Source organism: Phyllostomus hastatus, unplaced genomic scaffold (genome assembly GCF_019186645.2).
Source record: "Phyllostomus hastatus isolate PE091 unplaced genomic scaffold, TTU_PhHast_1.1 phas_contig_34, whole genome shotgun sequence".
Taxonomy (NCBI): domain Eukaryota; kingdom Metazoa; phylum Chordata; class Mammalia; order Chiroptera; family Phyllostomidae; genus Phyllostomus; species Phyllostomus hastatus.
In genome coordinates this window covers 14,927,847-14,952,045 of record NW_025333857.1, presented here as the reverse complement: position 1 = coordinate 14,952,045, position 24,199 = coordinate 14,927,847, and the positions used below count along the sequence as shown (strand labels likewise).

At 39.0% G+C, this 24,199-nt stretch overlaps 1 protein-coding gene across 7 annotated transcripts in view; it reads right to left on the bottom strand.

Moving 5' to 3' along the window:
- Positions 1-1,190: 1,190 nt before the first annotated feature.
- BNC2 (basonuclin 2) overlaps positions 1,191-24,199 on the bottom strand; it is a 421,558-nt gene continuing 398,549 nt past the window's right edge. For 5 of the 7 annotated variants that reach the window (XM_045840775.1, XM_045840769.1, XM_045840771.1 and 2 more), the window contains 3 exons: positions 22,103-24,072; positions 21,607-21,672; positions 1,191-7,571 (listed from right to left, as the gene is read on the bottom strand). In XM_045840775.1, the coding sequence (XP_045696731.1) occupies positions 6,908-7,571; positions 21,607-21,672; positions 22,103-24,072 (2,700 nt within the window). In that variant the 3' untranslated portion in view covers positions 1,191-6,907. The remainder of the gene's footprint in view (positions 7,572-21,606; positions 21,673-22,102; positions 24,073-24,199) is intronic. The other 2 variants (XM_045840770.1, XM_045840772.1) reach the window with 1 other exon arrangement.

Below are 24,199 nucleotides of genomic sequence, written 5' to 3'. Positions count from 1 at the left end.
GTTATCTGGACTCAGAGCATTTTGGAATATAACACTTCCACATGTTCTTCCTTTGTGCCTGTGTCCCCTCATCACCTGGTTTTAGAGTAAAGTCAAGTCACTCTACTTGTACTCCATGAGAATTCTCCCAAAGTGGAGAGTTTAACTTGTATGTATAGGTAGTCTCCGTTTTAGAGATTAAAGTCGAAATCCCCATACCCTTCCTGTCACCCTGTCAGTGCAGTTTAACAAAATGGGGGTTAGTTCCACTGAGAGACGCATGTGCTCACTTAGACCGATGGTTGGTTGCCAAAGCTAAAAGCAACAGAACACTTTTTTTTTTTACCACCCTATACAATAAATTTGTTTACAACATGAACTTTTTGAAGGGGAAGAAATATGTTTTAATGCTGTCCTTGCAGATTATGGGGCAACCTGATGCTGTGTGTGCCACTGGCTTGTGGGAAATTTTTCTCTAATTCGAAGGTCACACCCAGTTCTCCCTAGAAGGATGGGCGAGCAAGTACACACTTAAGCTCCAAAGATGCAGAGAATGCTGTCAGAGCCAGCATCTCTCTACTGACCCTTTATTTTAGAAGTCATCTTGTTACCATCCACTTAATAGCTGGAGAGGACATCTAGAGGCAGCCCTGGGCTTACCAAAGATGCAGTTTCGTAGGGGTGTGTGTGTGAGCTTAAGTGGTGGGGCCAGGTGGCGGAGGGGGGGGAGTGGAAGTAGGGTTGGGGGGGAGACTGATTGTGAATGTTTGTACCTCAGGGAGCTCAGTGGGAAAGCCTAGCCCTTGTACTCAATTTCCCCTTCACAAGGGATAAACAGGCAATTACGCATCCTTTTATATTTGATGGCCAAGTGCTGAACGGGAAAGCACACTATTAGTTTGTGTCCCTTCAGGGCCAGGGCAATAAGTAGCCAGGAGAGCTGGGGCTGAGGCAGAGAGGGTGTTGTCTGCTGTTAGTGTGACAGTCTTGTCAGCAGCGTTCACATTACTGGAAGGTAATAAAGTGACAAGTAAGTTATTAGAAAGATATGAGGTGAAATTGAACTGAAGCTTCTCACTGCTCAGCCCAGGCTTTTCCCTTTCCTCATTTGTAATGGTCCATTATTTGTTACAAACTGAACCTTGTCTTGATACTCTATATAAAAAAAGATTTTTTTTTTGCTGTAAAGGTCAAATGAATTTACAACAATGTTTTAGAGAAGAAGAATAAAGATAGTTTTATGACAACAATAGTATGTTGCTCCAAAAATACATACAGACCGATAGTGAACAATAATGCTGATCCAATTCAGTGTACTTGTAAAAATGCTTATTTTAAAACTCCCTGTTATTAGGCATTTGGATTTTTCAACAAATGCCAAAAGACAGTATTGATGTCCAGCTATTGCCAAATGACCACACACATCACTTTGTGCAGACGTGAGGGCTATAAGGATGACAGAAGGATGAATGGGGGTCTGGGCAACAGTGATGATAAATTAATTCACTGCTCAATTTTACAGCTGGATTTACATAATACTAATTGAAAATTACCATTTACAGTGAACAACTCTCCAACTATAGAAAATACGGAAATGAGTCTGGGACAGATCAGATGTGGCCTTAATACTGACATAAATAAGATTACAGCACACTGTTTAGCTTTGAGGGAAGATGTGAAAACAGAGAAGTTACTTGGGGATGCTTCGTAGGAAGGTAAATGAGCACACATCTTGATCAAGAGAACTTTAGCCGAGTAGCATTACAACCTTAGCTACAGGGGCGAGCAAAAATAATGATGGAAAAGAACAGATCCGTGCTGGCTACCCCTCACTGCCACTCCACTTGTCACAGTCAGAGCTAGGTTTGACCACGGCCTTTGCTATAACCTAGGTTGAGCCATCACACCTTTTTGCTTCCTAAGGGACTCCAGCATCACTTCCCACTCCAAAGAGAGTAAGAACCCCTCCCACCTGACCCCGCCACCCCACAAATGCCTTATTGGTTCTCCTGACCCTAAGGCACTTGAGCTATTTCACGTAGCTGTTCTTGCTTTCCTCCATCCTCAGACTGGGGTTTGGTGCTGCACCTGTCATGGGGAGCTGGACAGGGCACTGCATCTCAATGGTCTCACCCACTGCGGGGCAGGGTTGTGCCAGACTTTTCTCTTGAACGCACTTCTAGCGCATCACCTCTTTTTTTTTTGTAGCTACTCTCAAACAGGGCAGGCACGAGTCCTCTACTGAGTATGCCTTACTCCCTGGGCTTTTGGGACAGCTGTGATGCCCTCCAGTCTCTCTGGCCCCTGCCTCTTATTGTCCTTCTTACTTGTTGAGATGCCCCCACCCCATTAAAAAACAAAGAATGAGAAAGAAAAACTAAATTCTTTTATATTAACATTCTGAGTTTGGGGGAATATAAGTGATTCTTTAAAAATGAAATTTGCTAGTCATAATTTTAAAAAAGAAGTTCTTGAGAAAAGTAATGCATTGATAGAAAGAATGTAAGTTTTTTTCTGGGTGATTTGTTTCTTTATGATAGCAGATGTAGCGTGTCTTTTTAAAGTTGAATTTTATTTACTCTGTTAGTTAATCTAACACTAACAGGCCAAGTACAAGTTAGGGCTGCTCAGGCCAACTGTTAGTAGTCAGCGGCATGTCCACCTCCATCTGGTTACTGGCTTCATGTTCTCATTGCCAAGGGCCCCCATTCTCATCTGCCTGGCACACATCTGGGGTGCGTACACGGGACGGGGAACAAAAGATCACATTTATTTTATTTGGTGAGAACCTAATGCATGGTTGCTCCTGAGTAAAATGAGGAGAATGTCTGTGGAACAGCCCATTCTTGATATAGTCAAAGCTTTTTTTCCCCCTTTTTTCCAAGAGCAGTGTATACACTAATGGGGCTGTTAACCAGTTGAGCACCTTCCTCCTCTTACTGACATGGCCTGGAAATTCCCAATAAAAGGAGTCATACACTGCAAAGACAGTGGCACCCTTGTGCTGAAAACATTTTTTAAAAAAGATGTTTATCATATTGAGAAGGAAAATATTAACACCTCTTAACCTTTAAAAGGCAGGAGGCTGAACTGGGCGGCTGGACCAAGACCTGAAATGTGTTACACTGGGTTGAATTATTTCAATACAGCTAATAGCAGAGCCAGGAGTGTCAAGGTTCTGATCACATTTTAAAAATTAAATTACTCACTACCTATCTGTTTCCCTGTTCTTTGTCACACCCCTCCACAGCATGCCCATATTCTCTACAGCAGAAGAAGCTTTTCTGATAGCCACAAAAATAGTTTAAAATAAAATGATCAAATCGGTAAGTTTTAACATCGCCTACAAAACATGCACATCAATAACACTACCTAACTTTGTACCTGGGACACAACTCTGATTAAGACCAATGAAATGGGGGAAAGCTGCTTAGAGGAAAGTCAGCATCACCATTAATTTTCAGCCAATATAGAAGAGATGCAGCCAGAGAGAAACTATCTCACAATAGGAATCTGTGTGAGAAAACAAATGCGTAGGAATGAGCAAGAGAAAGGGCTCAGTGATGGAAATGCTGGTCTCTTACTGCTTCCTGTTTGCAAACAAACCTTGGGATCACCATCGTGACCAGACTTGTCATTTCCACACTGCACTCAGGCACACACCCAAGAACAAGCAACACTTTGGGACTAAAGGCATTGCACATTTCACGACTGTACCTGTCATGTACCACTTCTACCCGCACCCCCCACTCCTATTAAGCAAACAGGTTTCGCACTGGAAAATATTCACCCCTTCAGAAGGCCACCATTACATTTGGGCGCTGGAGGCACAGGTAGCAAGTAGGAGAGAAGATACTTAGACAGGGTGAATTTCCAGGACTCATTGCCATTGCCATTTCTCTGACAAAATGCAGCTGCACTTTTATGTTTCTGAGCAAGAAAAATACCACTTTGAGAATCTCACCGGTTCTGGTCTTGTAACTGGCTATCCACATTAGCCCAGTGTGTGGCAAGTAACAAACATGAGCTCTGAGCCCGGTTCATCTGCTGATGTGACCTGCTGACAGCTATGTAATTCACTCACCAGGGCTATCTGACCTTTTAGTTGACATTAAATTAAACAGACCAAACATTGATTTTGTACAAGATGAGTTCACATATCTCAACCAAGAGTGTAATTTTTAAAGTTGCTAAAATAAAAGTGTGTTATTTCATAAATCTGGGTATAATTCTCTCTATGCTCACTCCAAAAGCTAGTGTTTCTATAATCTTTTGTTGGGACACAGTATCTTCCCCACCCTTTTTGAACTGAACCATCTGATAATGGGGCAACAGCGCAACAGAGAGAACGCTAAGAGGACCAAAATGTTTGCAAACAAACTTTCATTATTCTAGTTCAATCTTTCACAAACATACTGTACAGAGTCTTATATGGTATAAAACAAAAGAAAACATCTCTGTCTATTCAATTTAACACAACATGAAAATAAAGTAATTAAGACTTTGGGAAATTCAAAGGTACAAGAAAACAAAAATGGTTATTACTAATTCCTCAGCTTTTTACCGTAAACATTTGTCATTTAAGAGATATAGTGTTTAATAAGATTTCTTTTGTACTGCAAGTAATTTTGGTCTTTCCTCACGGTAGAACAGGTGATGAATTAAAGGAACCACATAGCATTCTCTAAAGGAGATGAAAAGATAAAGCTCATAGACACATCTAGCTTATCTTTAAGAATCTATTGTTTCTGAACTTTTCACAAATAAAAATACTGAATTCTCAACTATTGATGCTTCTTTTTTTGGAAACAATAAATACTGTGAGGTACAATAAATCCTACAGGAATAATAACAACAGAAACATATTAACAGTTTCCTTTGGCAAATTTAACGGAAGTGAATGCTGATGTGAACACAGAAAAAAATAATTACAAAACATATGAAAAATGGAAATGACATGAAAAGTTAAAACAAAGGGGGTATTTCTTTTAGACTAATGAGAAATGTTTGAGGCCATTAAATTCAAGAAAGAAATACATTCTCTTGAAATTACTGTGTACTGTTTGACAACATATTCCTTGTTTATCTCTCCCCCCTTCACTTAAAAAAAAACAAAACAACACAACACAGTCTGCACTGCATACCCTAATGGTTTTGGCTGCCGACTGAACTTGAGTAAATATCATCATTTAGTCAGTATGTTGTGGTAGCTGAGGCTGCCGATGTGGTTAACCAGCTCAGGCAACATGTGTAAACATCGGAAACAAAACAAAACAAAACAAAACAAAAAAGCTTTGGAGAATCATCTCCCCACCTTCCCCCTTCTCACTCTCAATTGCTTGGTTTTAGGCTTGCTTTCATTTTTTTCTGACAAATAATGTGGGGGAAGCGCAGAACACTAAACAGTGAGAGATCCTGTTTTAAACCCCTGTTCTTCTGGCTTTTCAGAAAGGAGTGTTGCTCAATTCAAGTTCAGCACGTGTTTTCAAAGCTTCAAAGTATGGCTGCTGTTAAATGTCTTTCGATTTTGTCTATCAAACGGGCTGAATCACACTGCTGCTGAAGAACTTGCATCAGATTAGACAGCCACACAACAGACCAGCCCAGTTTGGACTTTTTTCTTTTTAAAGGATAAGGGTTAGGTCCTTGGAAATGTGTTCAACCCTTCTGCTGTATGCAGCTTTGTTCCACAGTGAGTAATTTGGGCTTTTGTATCCTGAAATATTATCCTGCCTCTAAAGAATAAATGCCTTGGCTGTTTCACACCACATAATTTTGTTTTCCTTTTATGTAACTTAACATATAAGCAAGAAGGATGCAATGTTGATTCTAATAACATTCGGCACTTGAAAGAATCACCAAGTGTTTTTTTTTAAGCGGTTTTCTGGTGGCCGACAAATTGGCCTGTGGTTATGTTGAGTGACTAATTGTATTTTCTTTTCTGGAAACTTGTGCAAAGTTGGCAGTTTTGTGTTAACACTAATACTTTTGTTTGGCATTTGTGCCCTATACTGACCAGACCATTTTTATACAAGTGAATTTTTTTAAAAGACACTTATTTGAAGTATGGCAATAGTTTAAGGATAAAAAGAAGCATGGATATTACACATCCCCTTGTAGTGTATGAAAAAAAGTGCATGACTGGATTTATGTACTAGTACAGGACATTTAAAAAAATCAGATCTGTGCTGAAAAGCATGCCAGCACCTCTTCATCACTATATCTAGCAGGTAGTAAAAACAAGACCATGTTTTTTTTTTAAATGTGCATTAATGCTAACATAAATGAATAGAGCTAGCCAGCAAACTATTTTTTCCTGCATATCTAACAGCGGGATGTAACTGTAAAAATTAAACAAAAGAGTTAAACAACATCAATACAATTGTTTTACATCATTGGCCTCTCAAGGCTAAATATTTACAGGTGAATCTGCCATGCTTTAGTTGAAGATTCTCTCAAAACCTTCAAATTCACAAAAGACACCTATTCAGAAGTTCCTTGTTTCTTTTTTTCTTTTTTTCCCTTTTATTTTATTTGCAGGCAACAGTCATGGGTACAAACTGTCTCTTTGGAGAGGACCAGGAATTATTATTGTCAAAATTTGGGCTACTTGAACGCTTTATGTGTGTGTGTGTGTGTGTGTGTGTGTGTGTGTGTATGTGTATTTAAAGGGTACTTAGTTTTCACCCCTGAATGAAAGATCCCTCCCACCTTTTCCAAAACTATAAAGGAAAAAAAAGTTTCAAAAGCACTTAGTGTTTATCTTTTTATATCTAAAGAAAAGAAAATAGGTGTGTGTGTGTATGAATGGAGAGGCATACATGTGTATACACACACACACTGAAATACACAAGCACACACTGACTGTGGCAGTTCAAATATGTAGGCCGTCTGGTGAGAGCTGGCATTTGTAGTGTCCGTTCTGAGACTAATCTACTGAAGTGAAGGGAATGTTTTTGTGGAGATTAGGGTTCTGACTGTGCCGATTTCGGCTTCGCACAGAGGAAAACATCATATTGCAACCAGGGACTTTGCACTTGTGCATTTCTCGCAAATGCACAGTTTTGTAGTGCACTCTCAGGGTCCCCTTGTTGCTGTACATTTTGTGGCAAATGTTGCACATAATCCCACCATTGCTCCCGGACAAACTGTTGAACATCAGAGATCCTGAAACTTCAGCCCCTAGGCTGCCAGGGAGGGCAGGGGCCTCGGCCTTGTGCGCCGACTCCCCACTGTCACTCGCCCCGTCAATGTCGTCGAGAAGAATCCCCTCGTCGCTGCCTGCGTCGGATTCTCTGGAGGAATGGATGCTGCTGCTGGACTGGAGGCTGGAGGTGGTGCTCAGGTCAAGGACCATGTAGTCCTCCGCCATGCCTCTCCCATACCCGTTCAGGTGGGAGTCTTCCGTCCCTGCGGGAGAGGAGGCATCTTCCCTGATGTCGAGCCCCATGGGGTGGTGGGCTCCATAGATCTTCATCAAAAATTCATCCCGGAGGTCCTTGCTAAGGGAGGGCTGCGACGATGAGTCCAGGCCCATGTCATCGAGTTCTTTGGTCAACAGTTTACGATGCAGATTTATGTTGGCACTGTGTCTAGGAAATCAAGAGGGAAGGGGGGAGGGTAGGTGTGTAGGGAGTGGGGAGGGGTGAGAAAAAGGAGAGCATTTTAAAATTGACTCAGCTTTCACTAGGCATCAAGTAAGCACATTCATTGCTAATTGCACCATTATAAAAGCAAACATTTCCCTACATCCTCAGGATTTGGGACTAAGTGGTGGTGGGAAGTGCAATAAGGGGAGCTTTTCATTAACATAATTTTTATAAGAGTAAAACTCTTCAATGGTGGGATGAATGCAAACCCATGCACCTTTTCCTCAATGATTGTTCTGTTAGTTCTGCCATGTAGCAGCATCAGCTACAGACAATCCTCATAGCAAAGATTTAAAAATATATATTAAGTAGGATAAAAGAATGGGAACTTTTTTGTTGTCTAAACTGAATAATTTGAATTTACCTAAAAACCTTTTTTTTTCTACAGCAAACACTTTACTTATTTAGAGGTATAAAAAATAGCCAATGGTCTAGATAATTTAGGTGTAACTTCAAAAATAATGAAATCTTGCCCCTCTACTTCCTACACTTCAAGTTTTAGGTAGAAAAACATTTAGCTTAGTAGATGAGCAATTTGAAATAGGGTTATAGACTCTTTGGCATAAATCCTTTTTCTCAGAATGATTTGGGATTTCAGGTAAATCTAATAATAAAACAATTATTTTCAGGAGCTGCTACATTTTAGAGTTGCAAATATTTTCATTAAGCAATTCAACTTTTAAAATTTAATTCTCTAAAACAGAAATTGAAAAAGATACTGCTAAAAAAACTAAAACCCACCCACCCTTTAAAAAAAAATCACATTAAACAACAGAAAACCCAAAGGGATGGAAAGAAAAAAAGAATCACAATAAATACAAAAAAAATCAAGCACAATAACATACTATTTCTGTATTTTAACAACTGGAACCCATACTTCTTAGACAAGCAAAACTTTTACTCCACTCACTAAGTGCTTTGCTTGTGTAAAAAAAGATAAGAATTTGTCCCAGAGCATCCATAGGGATGTCATGATTTACAAGGCCTGATATGTTGTTATCTATCTGAAAACATTGCCTTTGTATTTACACCCCCCATTTATTTTTAAAGTGCCCTTGGGCATATACCTCTCTCCACCTGCAAAGGCTCACATGTTTAAAAAGTATCCTTTGAAGGCTATCCTTCCAAAAAATAAACCTGTACAAATTACAGATATATAAAAGCTTCTCAATAATGGCAGAAGTGCTGCATCTTGGAGAAGTAACCGTGCTAATAGAAATTATCTGTAATAGCTGTTATAAAGTTCCACAGACCTCTTGATTACAAATAAAAAGTATGGAAGACCAAAACAAGTCACTCCATTTGGTGACAAATGTGGTAACACTTCTGAGAGGTGGCTGAGAGGTATGTGCCTCAGACACAAGGAAGGGGAGAAAGACTTCTCCACCCTCCCACACGAGACAATATATACAGAACTCTGGTTTTAAGGGGAAGAGGGGGCACAGCCCTCTCCACACTGCACTTAGGAAGGCTGAGCTTACCTTGTGATAATAAGATCAGCTTTCTAATCTTTTGCTAAATCGATCACAAAAGAAAGCAAGAATGAGAGACAGAGAGAGAAAAAGAAAGAGAGAGAGAGAAAACAAATTCACATTCTAGACATCTGGTTTTTAAAAATACTTCAACAATAAAATAGGGATTTAAAATGTTCTGATCACAAAATCATTTTCTGTCATAAGCGATCATCTCATATGCTGTCTTGATGATTTTCAGATCAGCTGCATAATCCAAAAATCATAAATCAAATTAAGATAAAACAAATTCACAGCATCAGCATCATCCATAAATGAGTTCTACACAGATGCATGCAGTGCGCAGATATGTGAATGATAAAGAGAAGTTGTCCCCATGGTCTCTGTTCTGACAGTCTCCCCATTTCCCTGGGGTCAGAGGGCAGATAACTCCAAGGGCAGGTTGCTAAGCCGAGTGCAGGAAATGCCTACTGGGAAGTCTTTACCCTGACATGTGAGTATGGCACCACCAGAGTCATTATAAGAATGTAGAAACAGAGTTGCACTCTATATTATTACTCTGTTGATAAAACAATCTGCCAGCCATAAGCAGCTCACAAAATCCTACCCCCTCTCTGTTCATTATTTTTAACACCCTCCCCGCTTTCTTGATTTCACAAGCACACATTTTGTGATTGACTGTAATCTAGAACTTTGCGTTGCTTCTCACACATCTGCAGATACCACTTCGATTTACTGCTGAGAAAACAGCAGCCAGACACACAACAGTCACATAAAGACACACTGAATAAGAAGAATAAATTAACATTGACAAAAGGACACACTGATCACCCAGATGGACACATCTTTCCTAAAATGACTTGTGAAATTACACATCTCCACCGATATGTTACCAGGAAGAGATGTTTCTCTTCATTTCTCACTTACAGCAATAGAAATCTGTAATCTAATTAGATGATGTACCAGCCCTCAATATCTGTCAACCAAACGATGTGCAGAAATGTGTAGACCAGCTCTGGCACTCTGTTCAACAGTGTCCCTTTTCCGCTGTCAGCAGTACTGTTGGCCTCTGCTAATATAATTACATTGACTTTTATTCAATTAAGTGCCATCCTTCGCTTAAAAAAAACCCCTACTTTATCAATTGATTCAGGTGTAATGCAATAATAAAGATGAACTCATGGCAGTGCATTAGCTCTGCTGTTCATAACTTCGGTACACAGGTTCATTCATGGTAGTCGATTTCCATTATGCAACCACAGTTCAAGGGAATTGATTTTTTTATGTTCATTTCTTAATCTATTTCAGTTTTGTTTAATAATCTCCCTAAATACCATATGCAAAACACTAGAAATGAGGATGGGAAGAATGGGCTATAGAAAGCCTGCTGTTTTTTTCTCATGATTGTGAGCTTTTGAGATTTTCTAACAAACTCACACAGCATTACTGGGGTAGTAAGAGGAAAAGAAGAGGAGGGAAAGGAGGAAGACTTTAAATTCTTTAAAGAGTACTGATTCTACCCCTCAAGAAGTTAGGTTCAGCTTTCACAGAATGGACAAAAGGCAGCACTTGATTTAACAAAGCCCTATTGTCAGACTGTGGAATAGGTCAATCCAAACCACTAACCGTCATAAAATACTGTCCTCATGAAGAGATACAAAGATCTATGGTTAACAGCAATGTACAAGTGTACTTGGATCAGAAAATTGAAGAGGTAAGAAGGGAAGATGGAAGAGACACAGAAGAACTCATGCCTACTGACTACAAGATACATGGAGAAGAGGATCGTAAGATGACAGGAGGGTGGCAGGCAGACAGTTGATGTTCTCTCCCTCAGACTCTCCCTCCCTCGCTTCCCCTCTAAAATCAAGAACATGTTCTTGGGAGAAGATAAAAATAATAATAATAAAAATAAAAATAAATTAAGAAAGTCTCATGCCCAAATGAGAAAACCAGAATGTTGCAGTGTGAATAGTCAGCACCTTTGAGAAACTGTGATGTGTCAGGTACAACTGAAAAGTAAAATGGTTAGGGAATCGGAGTCACTGGATATTAATACTACCCTTAACCTGAACATTTGAAACTAAATAGTGAGTCAAGCTCTACGTTACATGAGAAGTCCAACATCTAACTCTTCATCAGTTTTGAGCCATTAGTGAATTAGCCACTTAGTGAATTAAAACAAAATACTTGATAATTAATTACAACACCTCCAGATACAATGGAATTAAGGCTCCATTTTGGATTAGTTTTGCCTTTTTTTCTTGCTTACCTCTGCCACTGAACACACACATACACACACACACACACACACACACACACACATACAACTCCCTTATATTGTCCAGAATAATCTCAGTGTATTTACATGGCAGATACTACACACACACACACACAGAGTGTGTATATATATGTATATGTGCATGGGGATAGAGAGGTAAATTTATATCCAATTTTGGGAAATCTAGATACCAGGTTTGAGTGTATTATGGGACACTGAGTTAACAATACTATCCATATTGACAAAAGAAAAATTAAAATTTCTGCCTCACTTAATTCTCTTCTATGGCTTCATATAACACTATCTGTTGTCCTTAACTGCTCAAAAATTTTTATATTACCATTTGTGAATAACAGGATGCTTACAGTCCTGTGAATTAAATTACATTTTTGATAGCATGCATTTCTGCAGAAACTAGTTGCTCTGTAGGCTGTTGTTTAAAAATTCTCTCCAGAAGATCTGAAAACTATTGCTAGTTCAGGAAAAACTTCAATGTAAAATTCTAGTAAACAACATTAAAAAATACAAAAAAGTAAAGAAGTACATGTTAAATGCAAGATTTCAAAGCTAAGCAAATTCTGGAAAATTAAAAGTATGAAATTCAGTCACTTCAATCCTTTTCAACATAAAACAAATCATCCATACTGGTCACGCAGGCAGTTCCAGCTACATTCAAATTATTCACTTGAAGATAAGCTCCCACCAAACTCTTCAGGGGTTTAGCTAATTTACCACACAGATACGGCACGTCTGTTGTAATAACACACGGGATGTATTGGGGTCGACCATTTATCAGAATTAGACTTCTTTTCTCAATTCACAGTGAATTATGCTGCCTACATGACTCCCCTCTCTCAGAACCTGCCATTCCCTTACGGCCCCTAATGTGGCAGGCAAACAAAATTGACAGTCTCATCTTGTCAACAAGGGGCGATTCTCCTGAGAAGCCATTTAACTTTGCCCAGGAAGCAATGTATTAATGTGCCGGCCCCAGGAATGTTAATCATCTTCAAGTTTCTGACCTAACTTTGACATGAATGAAATCACCAAATTTGTTTACTAAATGAATCGTAATATGCTAATAAGAAAGCATGACACATAAGGAAAAGCCAAACAGATGGTTTGTTTACTCCACTTTGCAACTTTATAAATGTTGTAACTCTGAAATGTTAGTGAGAATTATTGATTTGTTGGCAGAGGCAAACGTGTCTTTTGCATACTAAATCTGGCGCTACAGTTAGAAAACAATTTGTCATTGCTGTGGAATGCATAAAAAATGTTAATGCTGTGATGGCATTTGAGAAAGCAGATTGGTAGGTGGAAAATGTGTATGCTGAATGTTCAGGTTAAGTGTAGTATTAACATCCAATGGCCCTATTCCCTAACCATTTTACTTTTGAGCTGTGCTTGACACATCAAGGCCTCTCAAAGGTGCTGACTATTCAATAGGTACCTGTTGCACTGTAATGTGAGGCCCTGAGTGTTGCACTGTGAACAGAATTATGTTTTCACAGCATTTGGAAATTTTCTCCATCAGACACTTCATATGGTATTCAGTTTACTATTACCATTGTTAAGAATGAGCCAAGTCAAGAACAGTGGCATCTTTTAAGGATTTATATAAGTTTGAGATAAATTTTTTTGAATTTCGTATTTACCCTGGATGAACTAACTCTCAAGTCTTCCATCCCTTGATTTAGTTTGACTTAGATAATAGTTTAGAAGACATATTCCCAAAATAACAGCAATGAATACACATTTCTCTTGATTTTCAAAATTATCTGTCATTTTAAAATTAAACTTTCTTTTCTAATGTGTACAACATGGAATATAAATTTCTTTCTGAGATCTTTTTCAAAGGAAGTATTTGCTAAAAATAGTCAAAATGTTTTACTTCATTAAAATGGTCAAGTTATGATCTTTTAAAAAGATAACATTAGAAATGTATGAGTTCAAGGGAGGAGACAGAATTTTGTAGGCAACATTATTATTTAGTCATGGCCGTATTTAGAATGAATTCTATGTTAAAAATGGAACTAGTTAAGGTATACAAATAAAAAGAATGCACAAAACCTAATTTATGCCTTTGGTTAAATGATGTTAAAATCACCGCTGAAACACAGAAACTCCAGTTAACCAACCAGCAATGCACCTATGTCACTAAACACTTCCATTTTTAGAAACATTCAGTTGATTTTTGTAAAGTTCGTTTGACTTTCCATTTTTGTTAGCATAGCTGAAGCAGCAGAATTCTGTATTAAAGAGGTGCTTATTTCTCCTAATATTCTTAACCACTCCCCCTGTACCTTCTTAGTCCTACACATACACATTGAAACTACTGCTAGTCTTGTGGGATTTCCTGGTGTATCACTATGAAGTGTTGAAATGTTTACCTGTCTGCAGAAGAGAAATGAGAGTATGAAGTGATCTAAGGAAACCACTGAGTTCATCTTACTGCTCAAGGATCACTCTGGAGTAAGAAACATTAGCGGCTATCCCAGACTAGCGCTTATATCTCATTTGAAACATCTCCTCATTCCTGACCAACAAAGAAAATTTCAATAAAGTACTTTTACTGGTTTAACAACAGTGAGCTCCGGGGATTGTCAAAGTGCTAAGCCTTTTCCAAGGAGAGACGAAATCAGCAGCTCAAATATAATTAACCTTCCATTCTCAATGCAAACTGCCACACACAGGAGCTCTGCAGTCTATTAGCTAAGTCATAATGGCCAACAGGCAGAAGCAAAATTGGTCAAAAAGTTGGCTGCTGCTGTCATATTTTTGGAATTATGATTAATGGCACTAATAATGCAGATGATTACTGATATGTGTATCTCCAGCAGTTTATCATATTGCTCTGGCTGCCTACACAATAAACAGGATGCTATCATTTACCTCTTTATTGAAGGCAATCCTTCTCTTGAAGGAGAATATTCTAATTACTTCGTAATGTTTTATGTCTTAAACATTTTGCAGCTCTGGACCTTGCCAACTGCTTCATGTCTACCATTGATTAATTACTGAATGTTTAATCAAAATTTAGAACCTAATGTAGTCATTTATGAGCTCACTGCAGTGCCAAAGTAGTTAGGCTTTGCTCCCAAGTTTGGAGAGGGTTGGGTTCAAAATCAAATCCCAGCCATGCATGAGGATCCAAGAATTTCACCTTGGGTGCTCTGAGGTTGCCAATTCCATCTTTGCTGATGAATGGAAGGTAATCTAACTACAGGGTAAACAGCATTTTTACCTACCCTTTTCCCACTGGATTTCCCTTTCCTCTTTCCTCAGTTCCCTAATCAACGGAGCACCTCCATTGGCTGCTTCTGAAAACAAGAACATTCCTGTGAATGCCCATCATGAGAACATAGTTTTGAAGTGGTTAAACAAGTGAAAAATAATTTGCTGGGACAAATACATGAGTTTTTTTTAATGTGGATTTTTTATGGTACTGTCATACAACCATTCACCGTTGAAGTTAAGTGTTTTTTTAATACCATTACTGAACTGCTGAAATGGATGCTAATATAGCTTGGAGTGCTAATGTCAAGTCCTGGTAATAAAAAAGACAGACTGCTGAATGAAATAATTTCAAGTAAAAAATAGAACAAAAGTGCTCTCTCTCTTGCTCTCCACTTTTATTGAATTGGGACTGACTGAGCCAATTGCTTTAGAAGTCTGTAAAACACAATTACTAGTGAGCGAACTGACCCACCAGTGCCCCCGCAGTGACGGAGAGGACAGACTAAACAGGCAGCAGAGTCAGAGCAGCTCCCCTCAGCTGGCCATCAGACCGCAGAGGCTTCCTTCTGAGAGGGTTTGTTGTCCTCACTGCCCAAATCTGTCTTCTTTTACTCACAAAATCTTGTTATATATGTGGTAATATAACTTCATACATCACCTTACAGGATAAAAATGTCTGTTCTAGCAATTAAAGATGACTTGTCTTTTGATATTCTTATTTATGAGGGTGTTTATGTATAAACACACATACACATTATGTGGATGTACTTAGATTAGAATTGAGTAGCTGGTAGTAATTCAGACTGATATATTCAATAGAAAAATTGAGAGTCACTTGCATATATTCAGTTAGCAAAACTTGGCCTTTTTTTCCTTTGTAAGGTAAAGTCAAAATAATTAGAGCAAGCAAAAAAAGGAATTAAGCCAGAAGTGGGTAACATTTTTCCTCCTAGTTAATAAAAGAACTAATAAACTCCATAAAGTACTAGAGTTACGATCACTAACACTTCAGGCATAACAGCTTTTTACCAGGAATTTACAACTCCTGTTTTAATTCAAGCAGCTTGCATTAGGACATAAAATCAAGGTATTTTTTAAAAAGTGTAGTTTCATGTTAAATAACTGAAGAAAAATTGATCTTTCCTAAAAAGTATTTTCTTTCTCCTTCTTCAGCCTGCTTCTCTCTCTCACATGCATGTACACACATACATACATATCTTATCACTCAAGAATCAAAGTTACTAAATCCCTTTTTTATGACATTGTAATTTTTTGGCAAGTGTAAACTCCTTTCATATTCTGCCACATTCATTTATTTGAAGTTTGTGGGAGTCTTACAAAAAAAAACATTAAATTATTTCTGAGAAGGATTTTTTTTAAAAGAAAGAAGCCATGTTATAGCTCAACCTTCACTATGAAATTTTAACAAAGAAAAGTCTCCCTTCTTCTTAGCACAACAAATGATCGTTTACAGTAAGAGAAAGCTAGTAGAAGCCTTTCACCTACGAAAAAACCATTCTTAGCAGGTTTGATATAAATGAATGTTAATATATGTGTAGTCTTATAGCTTGCTTCCTGGTGGGAAATGGCCTATATTTTTTTAAAGAAAAGATTATCTACAAAAATGAGTATCTCCAATGAATAATTATTTATGAGAATGATTCACATCAATAAAGTCTATCAGAGGTTCAGATAGATGGTGGTGGACCCAAGAGAGGAAGAAATCAAGAAGACGATGACCCTTTCAAAGTGGTGTCATCATGAAAAACACTGCTTGTGCATTCAGTATGTACATTTTGCTCTCAGTGCTGTTTTTGCCTGAATTTTCAAGATAATGCCGCAAGAGTAGTAGCTTGTTCCTTTTGAGGGAAGGTAAGAATAAGGAGCATATAGAAGCACTATGTTTGTGCAATGGAAGTTATGTAGCCACAAGAAATTAAATGTAACTCCCATCAATGGAAATTTGTGAAAAAGGAAGTCATTCTCCTGCCATTAGGCTTTGTTGTCTATTTGGTAGGCAGTTTGGTGGAAGTGACTGGTGTAGTTCTTGGGGTGGAGGAGTGAAAGGTCAGCCGAGGCTTAAATGAGCTTGTCTTACATCCAGCTGGGCCAGCAGGAGGTCATTAGGAAGATAGGAGGCTCACTTCAGGCTTGACAGAGTCTCTCCTTATGATACTAGGAGACTGTCTTGCTCATTGCTCTTCTCCTAGCATATAAAAAGAACCCCAGAGACAGGAATGACACTGAAGTTTATCTTACTACCAAAGTTTCGCTTGAGGAGGGCACAACTAGCAATTACTCAGAAGGGGGATTTATTTTGTTTGCTTGCCTTTGATGGAAAGTAATGGAGATAAGTACAAAAGACCTATTGATCTGTTGGCTTTATTGTGAAATCAAATAGAGTAACACAGGAAAAAAATCTCTTCCTTAACAATTAGGAGTCAGAGGACCTGTACAACTTCACTTCATAAAATAATTTTGGAAAAGGAGAATTGCAATTTGATTGGCAAACATATAGGAAATGAAATAAATGGCTGACACCAGAGAGAGGATTAACATACTGTATTTGACAGCTAATTATATTAGGGCGAATATACTAATAGTTATCCTGAATTGGTGCTAAGTGGCTCATGGAGGTATTGCCTAGTGAAATCATGTGTAATTATTGAAAATCTCTCCTTAGAAAAGTTCTCTGTAAGTTTCCTAACACAGTTAATGATGGAAAAAAATCAATGCTGCTGCTGAGAAGGTGATAACAGGAGGCAGGTAGCATGTTTTCACATCTTCACCTCTGTTGTTAATGCATGCAGTGGCTCATCAGAGGTAGCTCATGTTAATTTATTCCTGCACACCTGTACAGGGCTGGAAGTCAGGTAATCAGACAAGCAAAAACTATGTATCTCTGCTTTTTAGCTACAGCTACCTAGAGGCTGATACACAAACAAATTTAGTTCTTGAGACATCAGCAGGTTTTAATAAACCAAATGCAGATGTCTTACTCCATACAAATCAAGAAGTTTACATGTTTAAATCTGGACAGGTTTAACAAGCAATCAAAGAGAAGGCTCACACTTGGTATCAAATGGTTGCCTCATATTTATTTATAACTCACCCAAAGCAAATATTATTATTTTTTAATTTATTCATGGAATCGAATCACCTTTCCTGCACCCTGAAGATCAAACAAATACATTCACTTTTCTGATAAAATTTAAGACAAACATTGGCAATTAGTGGCTACTATTCTCAGAGAAAGAGAGGAACAAAAGTGGTAAAAATCATATAAGATGAAAAAACAAAGAGACACATACTTTTTTCTATGTAGATCACCAAGTTTATGTATAGAAAGTTTTCATTTTTGTTGAGGGGGTTTTAAAATTGCCAATCTCTAAAGCAGATGTAAATAGGCTTTAACATATTAGCAAGTGGTAAGGAATTTTACGGAAGAAGAGGACAGAGGGTATTTATTTATTTATATTCTGAATAAAAAACAAATGTAATTTATAAATGGGGTTCCCTTCAGTACAGGTGATCCACGGTTACTCAGCCCTCCTGGGGATCCAAATTCAAGACAGAGGGCAAGAATAGGACCAAAGGCAAAGTAGGCCCAGCTAATTCTATGACATGCACTTCAAGAAAATTTCCCTTATAAAGACTGTAGTTTCTAGGCCCATTAGTTATAATTTCTTCTTCCGAGGGAGTATTTCATGTGAATACCTCAAAACTGAGGCCCATCCTGGCTGGGTAGCTCAGTTGGTTGGAGCATTGTCCTGATACGCCAGGGTTGCAGGTTTGACCCTTGGACAGGGCACATCCAAGAAAACAACCAGTGAATGCATAAGTAAGTGGAAAAACAAATCAAGGTCTGTCTGTCTCTCTCAAAAATCAGTAAAAATTAAAATAAACAACTAAACAAACAAAAAACTGAGGGCCAACTTCCTATTCCCTGACAGAATAGTAGTATCCTAGTAGCACAAAGATCATGGGATAAACAAAAAGGAAGGAAGGGTGTTCAGAGATTTTCAGGACTAACCCTACATAATGTTATCAGTACACACTCAATTACCTTTTAGTATCATAGTTCTTTAGAGAGAAAATAATTTACGTTATTCTAACATTCACATGCTGACAGAATGAATTAGGCTTTGTGTGTATTAGCTTGCTCTTCGTCATTAATGTGAATGATCCTCTTTGCTTTTGAATTTAAGTTCACATTCATTCACAACTGTGTAAAGAAGGACACTTAGAATCCTCAGCCATGTGTGCCCTTCTCTCTTTTCTCCCTTTTTGCTGACTTTAAACAAAGAACATTCTTGCTAATCAAAAAGCCTTCAACTTAATCTTGTAAAATCTAGAAAGACCATAGCAAAGGTCTGGGAATCTCTGTTAACTAGCTGCCAAATCTCAAATATAGTATTTAACATCTTTCTACTTTCTTATTAACATGCCTATCTAGAGACAAAAATGCAGCTCCCTCGTGTATAACCATCTTGGAAGAAGCCCAAGAAGACTTGTGTACCACTCTTATAAGGTGTTCCAAGCCCGAAGACAAAAGGCTGTTTTTATAAACAGAAGGGAAAGGTTATTCTGTTAGCTTTATCACAGGCATCCTAGAAGTCCTGTAGCTCTGCACACTTCAGCCCCCAGTCAAAATCCCTTCTAATGCTTTATTTGCACAAGGAAGACATTGTGCAGTCAAGGATGGATGAATCGAGACTCTGGGGAAGGGAAAGGAATGGGCCTGAGGACAACAGGATTAAAGGCAAAGGATGGTTTCTGTTTTGGAAGGTCTGTTGGCTCAAAGAAAAGGAAGAAAAATTGCCTTAGCTTCATTGCAGAGCAAAAAGCAGGGACACAAAAGTCCTGGGGTTCTTGTGACTAGCACAGTAAAAGTGAAGGGAAAGGGTAAGGTAAGTCTAAGGGATGGATCAGAGATGTGATTCAAGAGACTTTGTGAACAAGGAGATGAAATTATAGGTCAATATTAGTTGATGAAATGATGATAAAAGGCTGGAACAGGAAAAAATTATGTTCAAGTCCAATCTGCTGAGATGCAGCAAGAGGCCGGTACCCAAAAGAAATCACTATTTCTGGTTATTAGGTGGTAAACATAGTTTCATTGCATATTAATTCAAATCGTAGATTCAACAGGGATGAACATCTTTCTTCTTAAGGAAAAAATGTCAAAATTAAAGTATCAGTTTCTGTTAAGTTTTTAACATGGGATCAAAATATTTGAGCATTCCTGAAGAGCAAAATTTTAAGTGAAAATCAAACAACTTTCTTCGTAGAGTATTTTTTCAATTTGTTTTTCTTCATTGATCATGTGTGACAACATCCAGAATTAAAACGATTAGGTGTGATGTGATATTTCAGCACAATGAAATGTGTCACCTGTCTTGTGAGGTTTGCCATATCTTGTGTGACTGAATGTACGTGGGAGAATATCAGTATTATTTTCCCACTTAGAATATACTGGTCTAAATTCCCATAAGGCTGGTCATTCACCAAGCTCCCAATCCTTAGAATAAAAATGAATATTGAAATACTCCCTCATCAATAAATGTTTTTTCCTTAGACAAACCACCTTCTCAACAGGACCTGCTTATGCACTAAAACATAAAAACACAGTGGTGTAGAGGAAAGCACCGAAGCTTTGAGTTCTGTAGACCTTTGGTCCTAGACTCTTTTTATTCCAGTGTTATGACTTAACAATATTTTCAGCAGACCAACTAAAACTGTGGTAGGAATTCATGCGGATAAGCTTAAATTTTGGCTTATCTTCAAACATTCCATTTTCATAAATATTTTATGCAGTTTTCATGAGTCTTTTATTTTTGTTTAAAAAATCCAATGCATTAACCTCATTATCACTAGTGCACGATTTTAAGTTTAAAAGAATGAACATTATAAACTTGGGGAAGAAAAGGTTGGGTATAGTATTATATTTTATTATTCACAGTATAGCTATCTTGTCTGCCATATTCTGGGGCTGTGGATGATAATTTGGAACTGAAATGAACTTGGTGACCACAAACGATTTTCACAGAACAAGGTAAATAAATGGGAGTGGGAGGAGGGGCTTCAGGAGGGGAAATCTTTAAGAGAGATTTCTCTTCAAAGCATGTTTTGAGTTGTATAAAGTAAGACTTATTTTTCTCAGAAATTTTGCTTTTCATGAATTGGGCCCCTTGAACTGTACTTCAATACAATAAAATACACTTTAACTTTTATTTTTAAAAAAGACTAATGTTTTAAATATTCTAGGAGCAGGTCACTACTTTCCAGTGGCACTTTTATTATATGTTACTTTGTCAAAGGCTCTGCCTAACTGATAAGCACTAGCATCTGGGTGGTGGCTATGGGCAAACTTCCTAGCTAATTTTGTTTCTTCTACATATACTGATTTTTAGCATGCAATAAATTTTTCTCTAAAAATATTTTTAAAAGACAATGTAAAACAAAAAACATATCTAATATAATAGGAAAATGAGCTGGTGTGTCTCTAGCTGGGCTGGTGCGTTATGCAAATGATATGCTCATAAGTGTATCTCCCTCAGGGCTGGGTAACTGTGGTACCCCACCCCTGACCACCTTGACACATTCCATTTATATGACATTTTCTTTAGGACTAAAAAAGAACATTGTTGGTTCAGGACCAGCTGCTTCTGTTTAAGCCCAACTGTTTCAGAGCTGCAGCTACATAGCTAAGGTGTGATGTCATCTGAAAGCTGGACATTATATATTCTAAGAGCTCCTAAAAATATATGCATGCCTCCCCTTCTGTGCATAATTCCCACGATAGAGTATATTGTGCTGAGATTTGCTAAAGACATTGTCAAGCTAAAATAAAGAAATCTACACCACATCATTTACCCATATTAACAATTACTTTGGTCCCATTTTCTTCTGATATTTTCATGATTCACAGAATTCAAGGATACACTAAATACTCAGGTAAGAATGATAACATTTCTGGTTATACCTACGGAGATGCAGGCTGTCTCGATGTCCTGGACCTACGGTTCTTTCCATCCGTAAGTTTCTGTTTCTATATTGGATAAATATGTGTGTATGAAGATAATATATTGATTTAATTAAAAAGCCACAAGGCAAAGCAGAAATGTTTATAACAGAAGCTGTGGCTTCTAAGTGAAAGTTCATGGGGAAGCAGGGAACTGTGTACACAGTCAACTGATTCACACATCTAGATGCATGGAAAAACATACACACACATACACAGAGCACAGAGAAAAATGGCGTGCATTACTGGGTAAGATGGCACATGATTCTGCATGCTTAATCATGACAAGCACCAACTGCAACAATCTTTCATGAGCATGGCAGCTTGGTTATCTGTGGTCACTGTGGACAATCTTTACAGTGCATCAAACACATCTAAGCTAGATTTCTTAATGTTAAGTCCAACATGACTGGCACCCTCCACCCCCAGCAGTAGCAGCCAATGGAGATTTACTGACCTGTCTCGGCTTCGGCGAGAGGGGAAGGCAGCGTTGCAGCCAGCCACTGTGCAGACATGCATCTCTTTTAAGTGAACGTTCCTATAGTGAAGCTTCACACTGTAGGAGCTTTTGAAACTCTTCTTGCACACATAACAGATTTTGGGGTCAGGGCTAGAACACAGGTCACCTTCTGGGGAGAACTTTTGAGGGCTGCCGTAATTCAGAGACGATGTAAAACTTTCGTGCAGGGCAGCCATGCTGGCTCCCCCACCATTGTACAGTCCATACTGGCTCATGTAAAACATGTCGTAAGTGGGATCTGTGAATTCTTCCTTCACCTTGATGATGTCCTGGTGAGAGGGCTCACTGTGGTTCTCGTCAGGCCTCTCACTGTTCATCAGGACTTTCTCACTCACTTCACTGTGAATGTGCTCATCCCCCTCCATGGACTCCTCACCTAGTTTGGGCTCTGAAGACTCAGACTCGTTCTCATAATCCCGCTCAGGTTCTTGATCCTCAGAAGTCATGCTGTCAGCCCTTCTTATTTCAGTCCTTGAAATACACCGGGACCTGCTATGCTTAGAAAAGTCCTTCACTGACATGCCTGGACTCATCTCCTCTTGGGAGTGGCAATGATTGTCGTGGCTCACGTCATTTACCACAGCTCCAGCATCATTTGGGTCATCATCTTCATCGTCAAACTCATCAGCAGTATCAATAATTTCTTTTTCAATCTTCACAGGCATGCTGGACTTCCTGGGCTTCTTCTTGGGGGCCAGGTCAACACTGGGCTCATGAGTGGCCATCATCACTACTGGTGCTGCTGGCTCAGAGGGTGGTGGTGGGTGCTGCTCTATGGTACCACTGGATGGAATGATGGGACTGGTTGGAATGGAGGTGGGAGGGCTCACCATTTCTCCTGGAGTGAGTAAACTTCTGTAAAATGGAGGAACTGGTTGGACAGTCTTTAGCCCAGAAAATACCAGCTGGCTAGGCAGAGGACTCTGTAAAACAGGATCTAGTGGGGGAGTGGTAAAACCCATTGGGGGACGGCCAGGGCTGGTGAGTGTGAGATTTGATTTTGTACTTGCTATGACGGGGGTGGCAGCTCCTGACGTGGCCCGAATTAAATCTTTGTCTCGGTTATTCCTCAGCATAGGCATGTGAAGGCGGGGGTTGGGGTTTGCGCTGTGGCGATTACGGCTTCGGAGGGAGCTAAAGACCATGTTGCAACCTTCGATGGTGCATCGATGTTTGATCTTCAGGTGAACAGCATTATAATGAATTTTGAGAGTACCTTTATCATAGAATGTCTTCCCACATGCATTACAGAACACTCTTCCTTTCCTAGAGGCTGACCCCATTCTTCTCATCCGATGAATCCGGAATGAACTTTTTGGGTGTTCAGTTTTGGTCAGATCACTGACTGGGGCAGAATTCTGAATGGGGGATACGCAGGGTGGCTCAGTTTTGGGCTCCACGTTAGTAATGCTGGTCAAGGCGTTTCTACTGGGAGTCTGATCATTCTTATAAGGTGTAGGAGATACTTCAGATTCGCTGCTCTCATTATATTCATTCTGGGTTGACAGGCTTGGTTCCCGCAGCCTCAGTCCTGGCTGCTCTAACAGTAGCCCATTTGGTGGCAACCCTAGCAGCGGAGCTGAGACTGGGTTTATGTACTGGAATGGAAGCAGAAATGCAAGGCTGTTGGGGATGTTTTCGAAGTGATGAATGCTGGAAGGGTTGCTGTTCTCTAGGTGAGCAAGGAGGCTGGGACTCCTGGTGCGATTATTGCTCTCAATGAAAGTCCTTATGTCTGAATCTGTCTTTGAAGATGGTACAGCCACGGCCTGCCCTTCCTTCTCCTGAATTGCCATCAGCTCTACAATGGATTTGGTTTCTCCAAACCGCAGAAACTGCTGAAGGGTGATGATTTCCTCTTCTCGAGACATGATGGCCCAGCGGTCCAGCACCTTGCCGGCAGCATCCTAGAGGCCACATCAAAGAAAAACAAAGACAAACACAAAAACTTATTGATTGTGCATAATTATTCAATGTAACTGAAGGTGCTCTGTCTGCTCATGAAATATCGAGAGCGAGAGCAGGAAACAACAT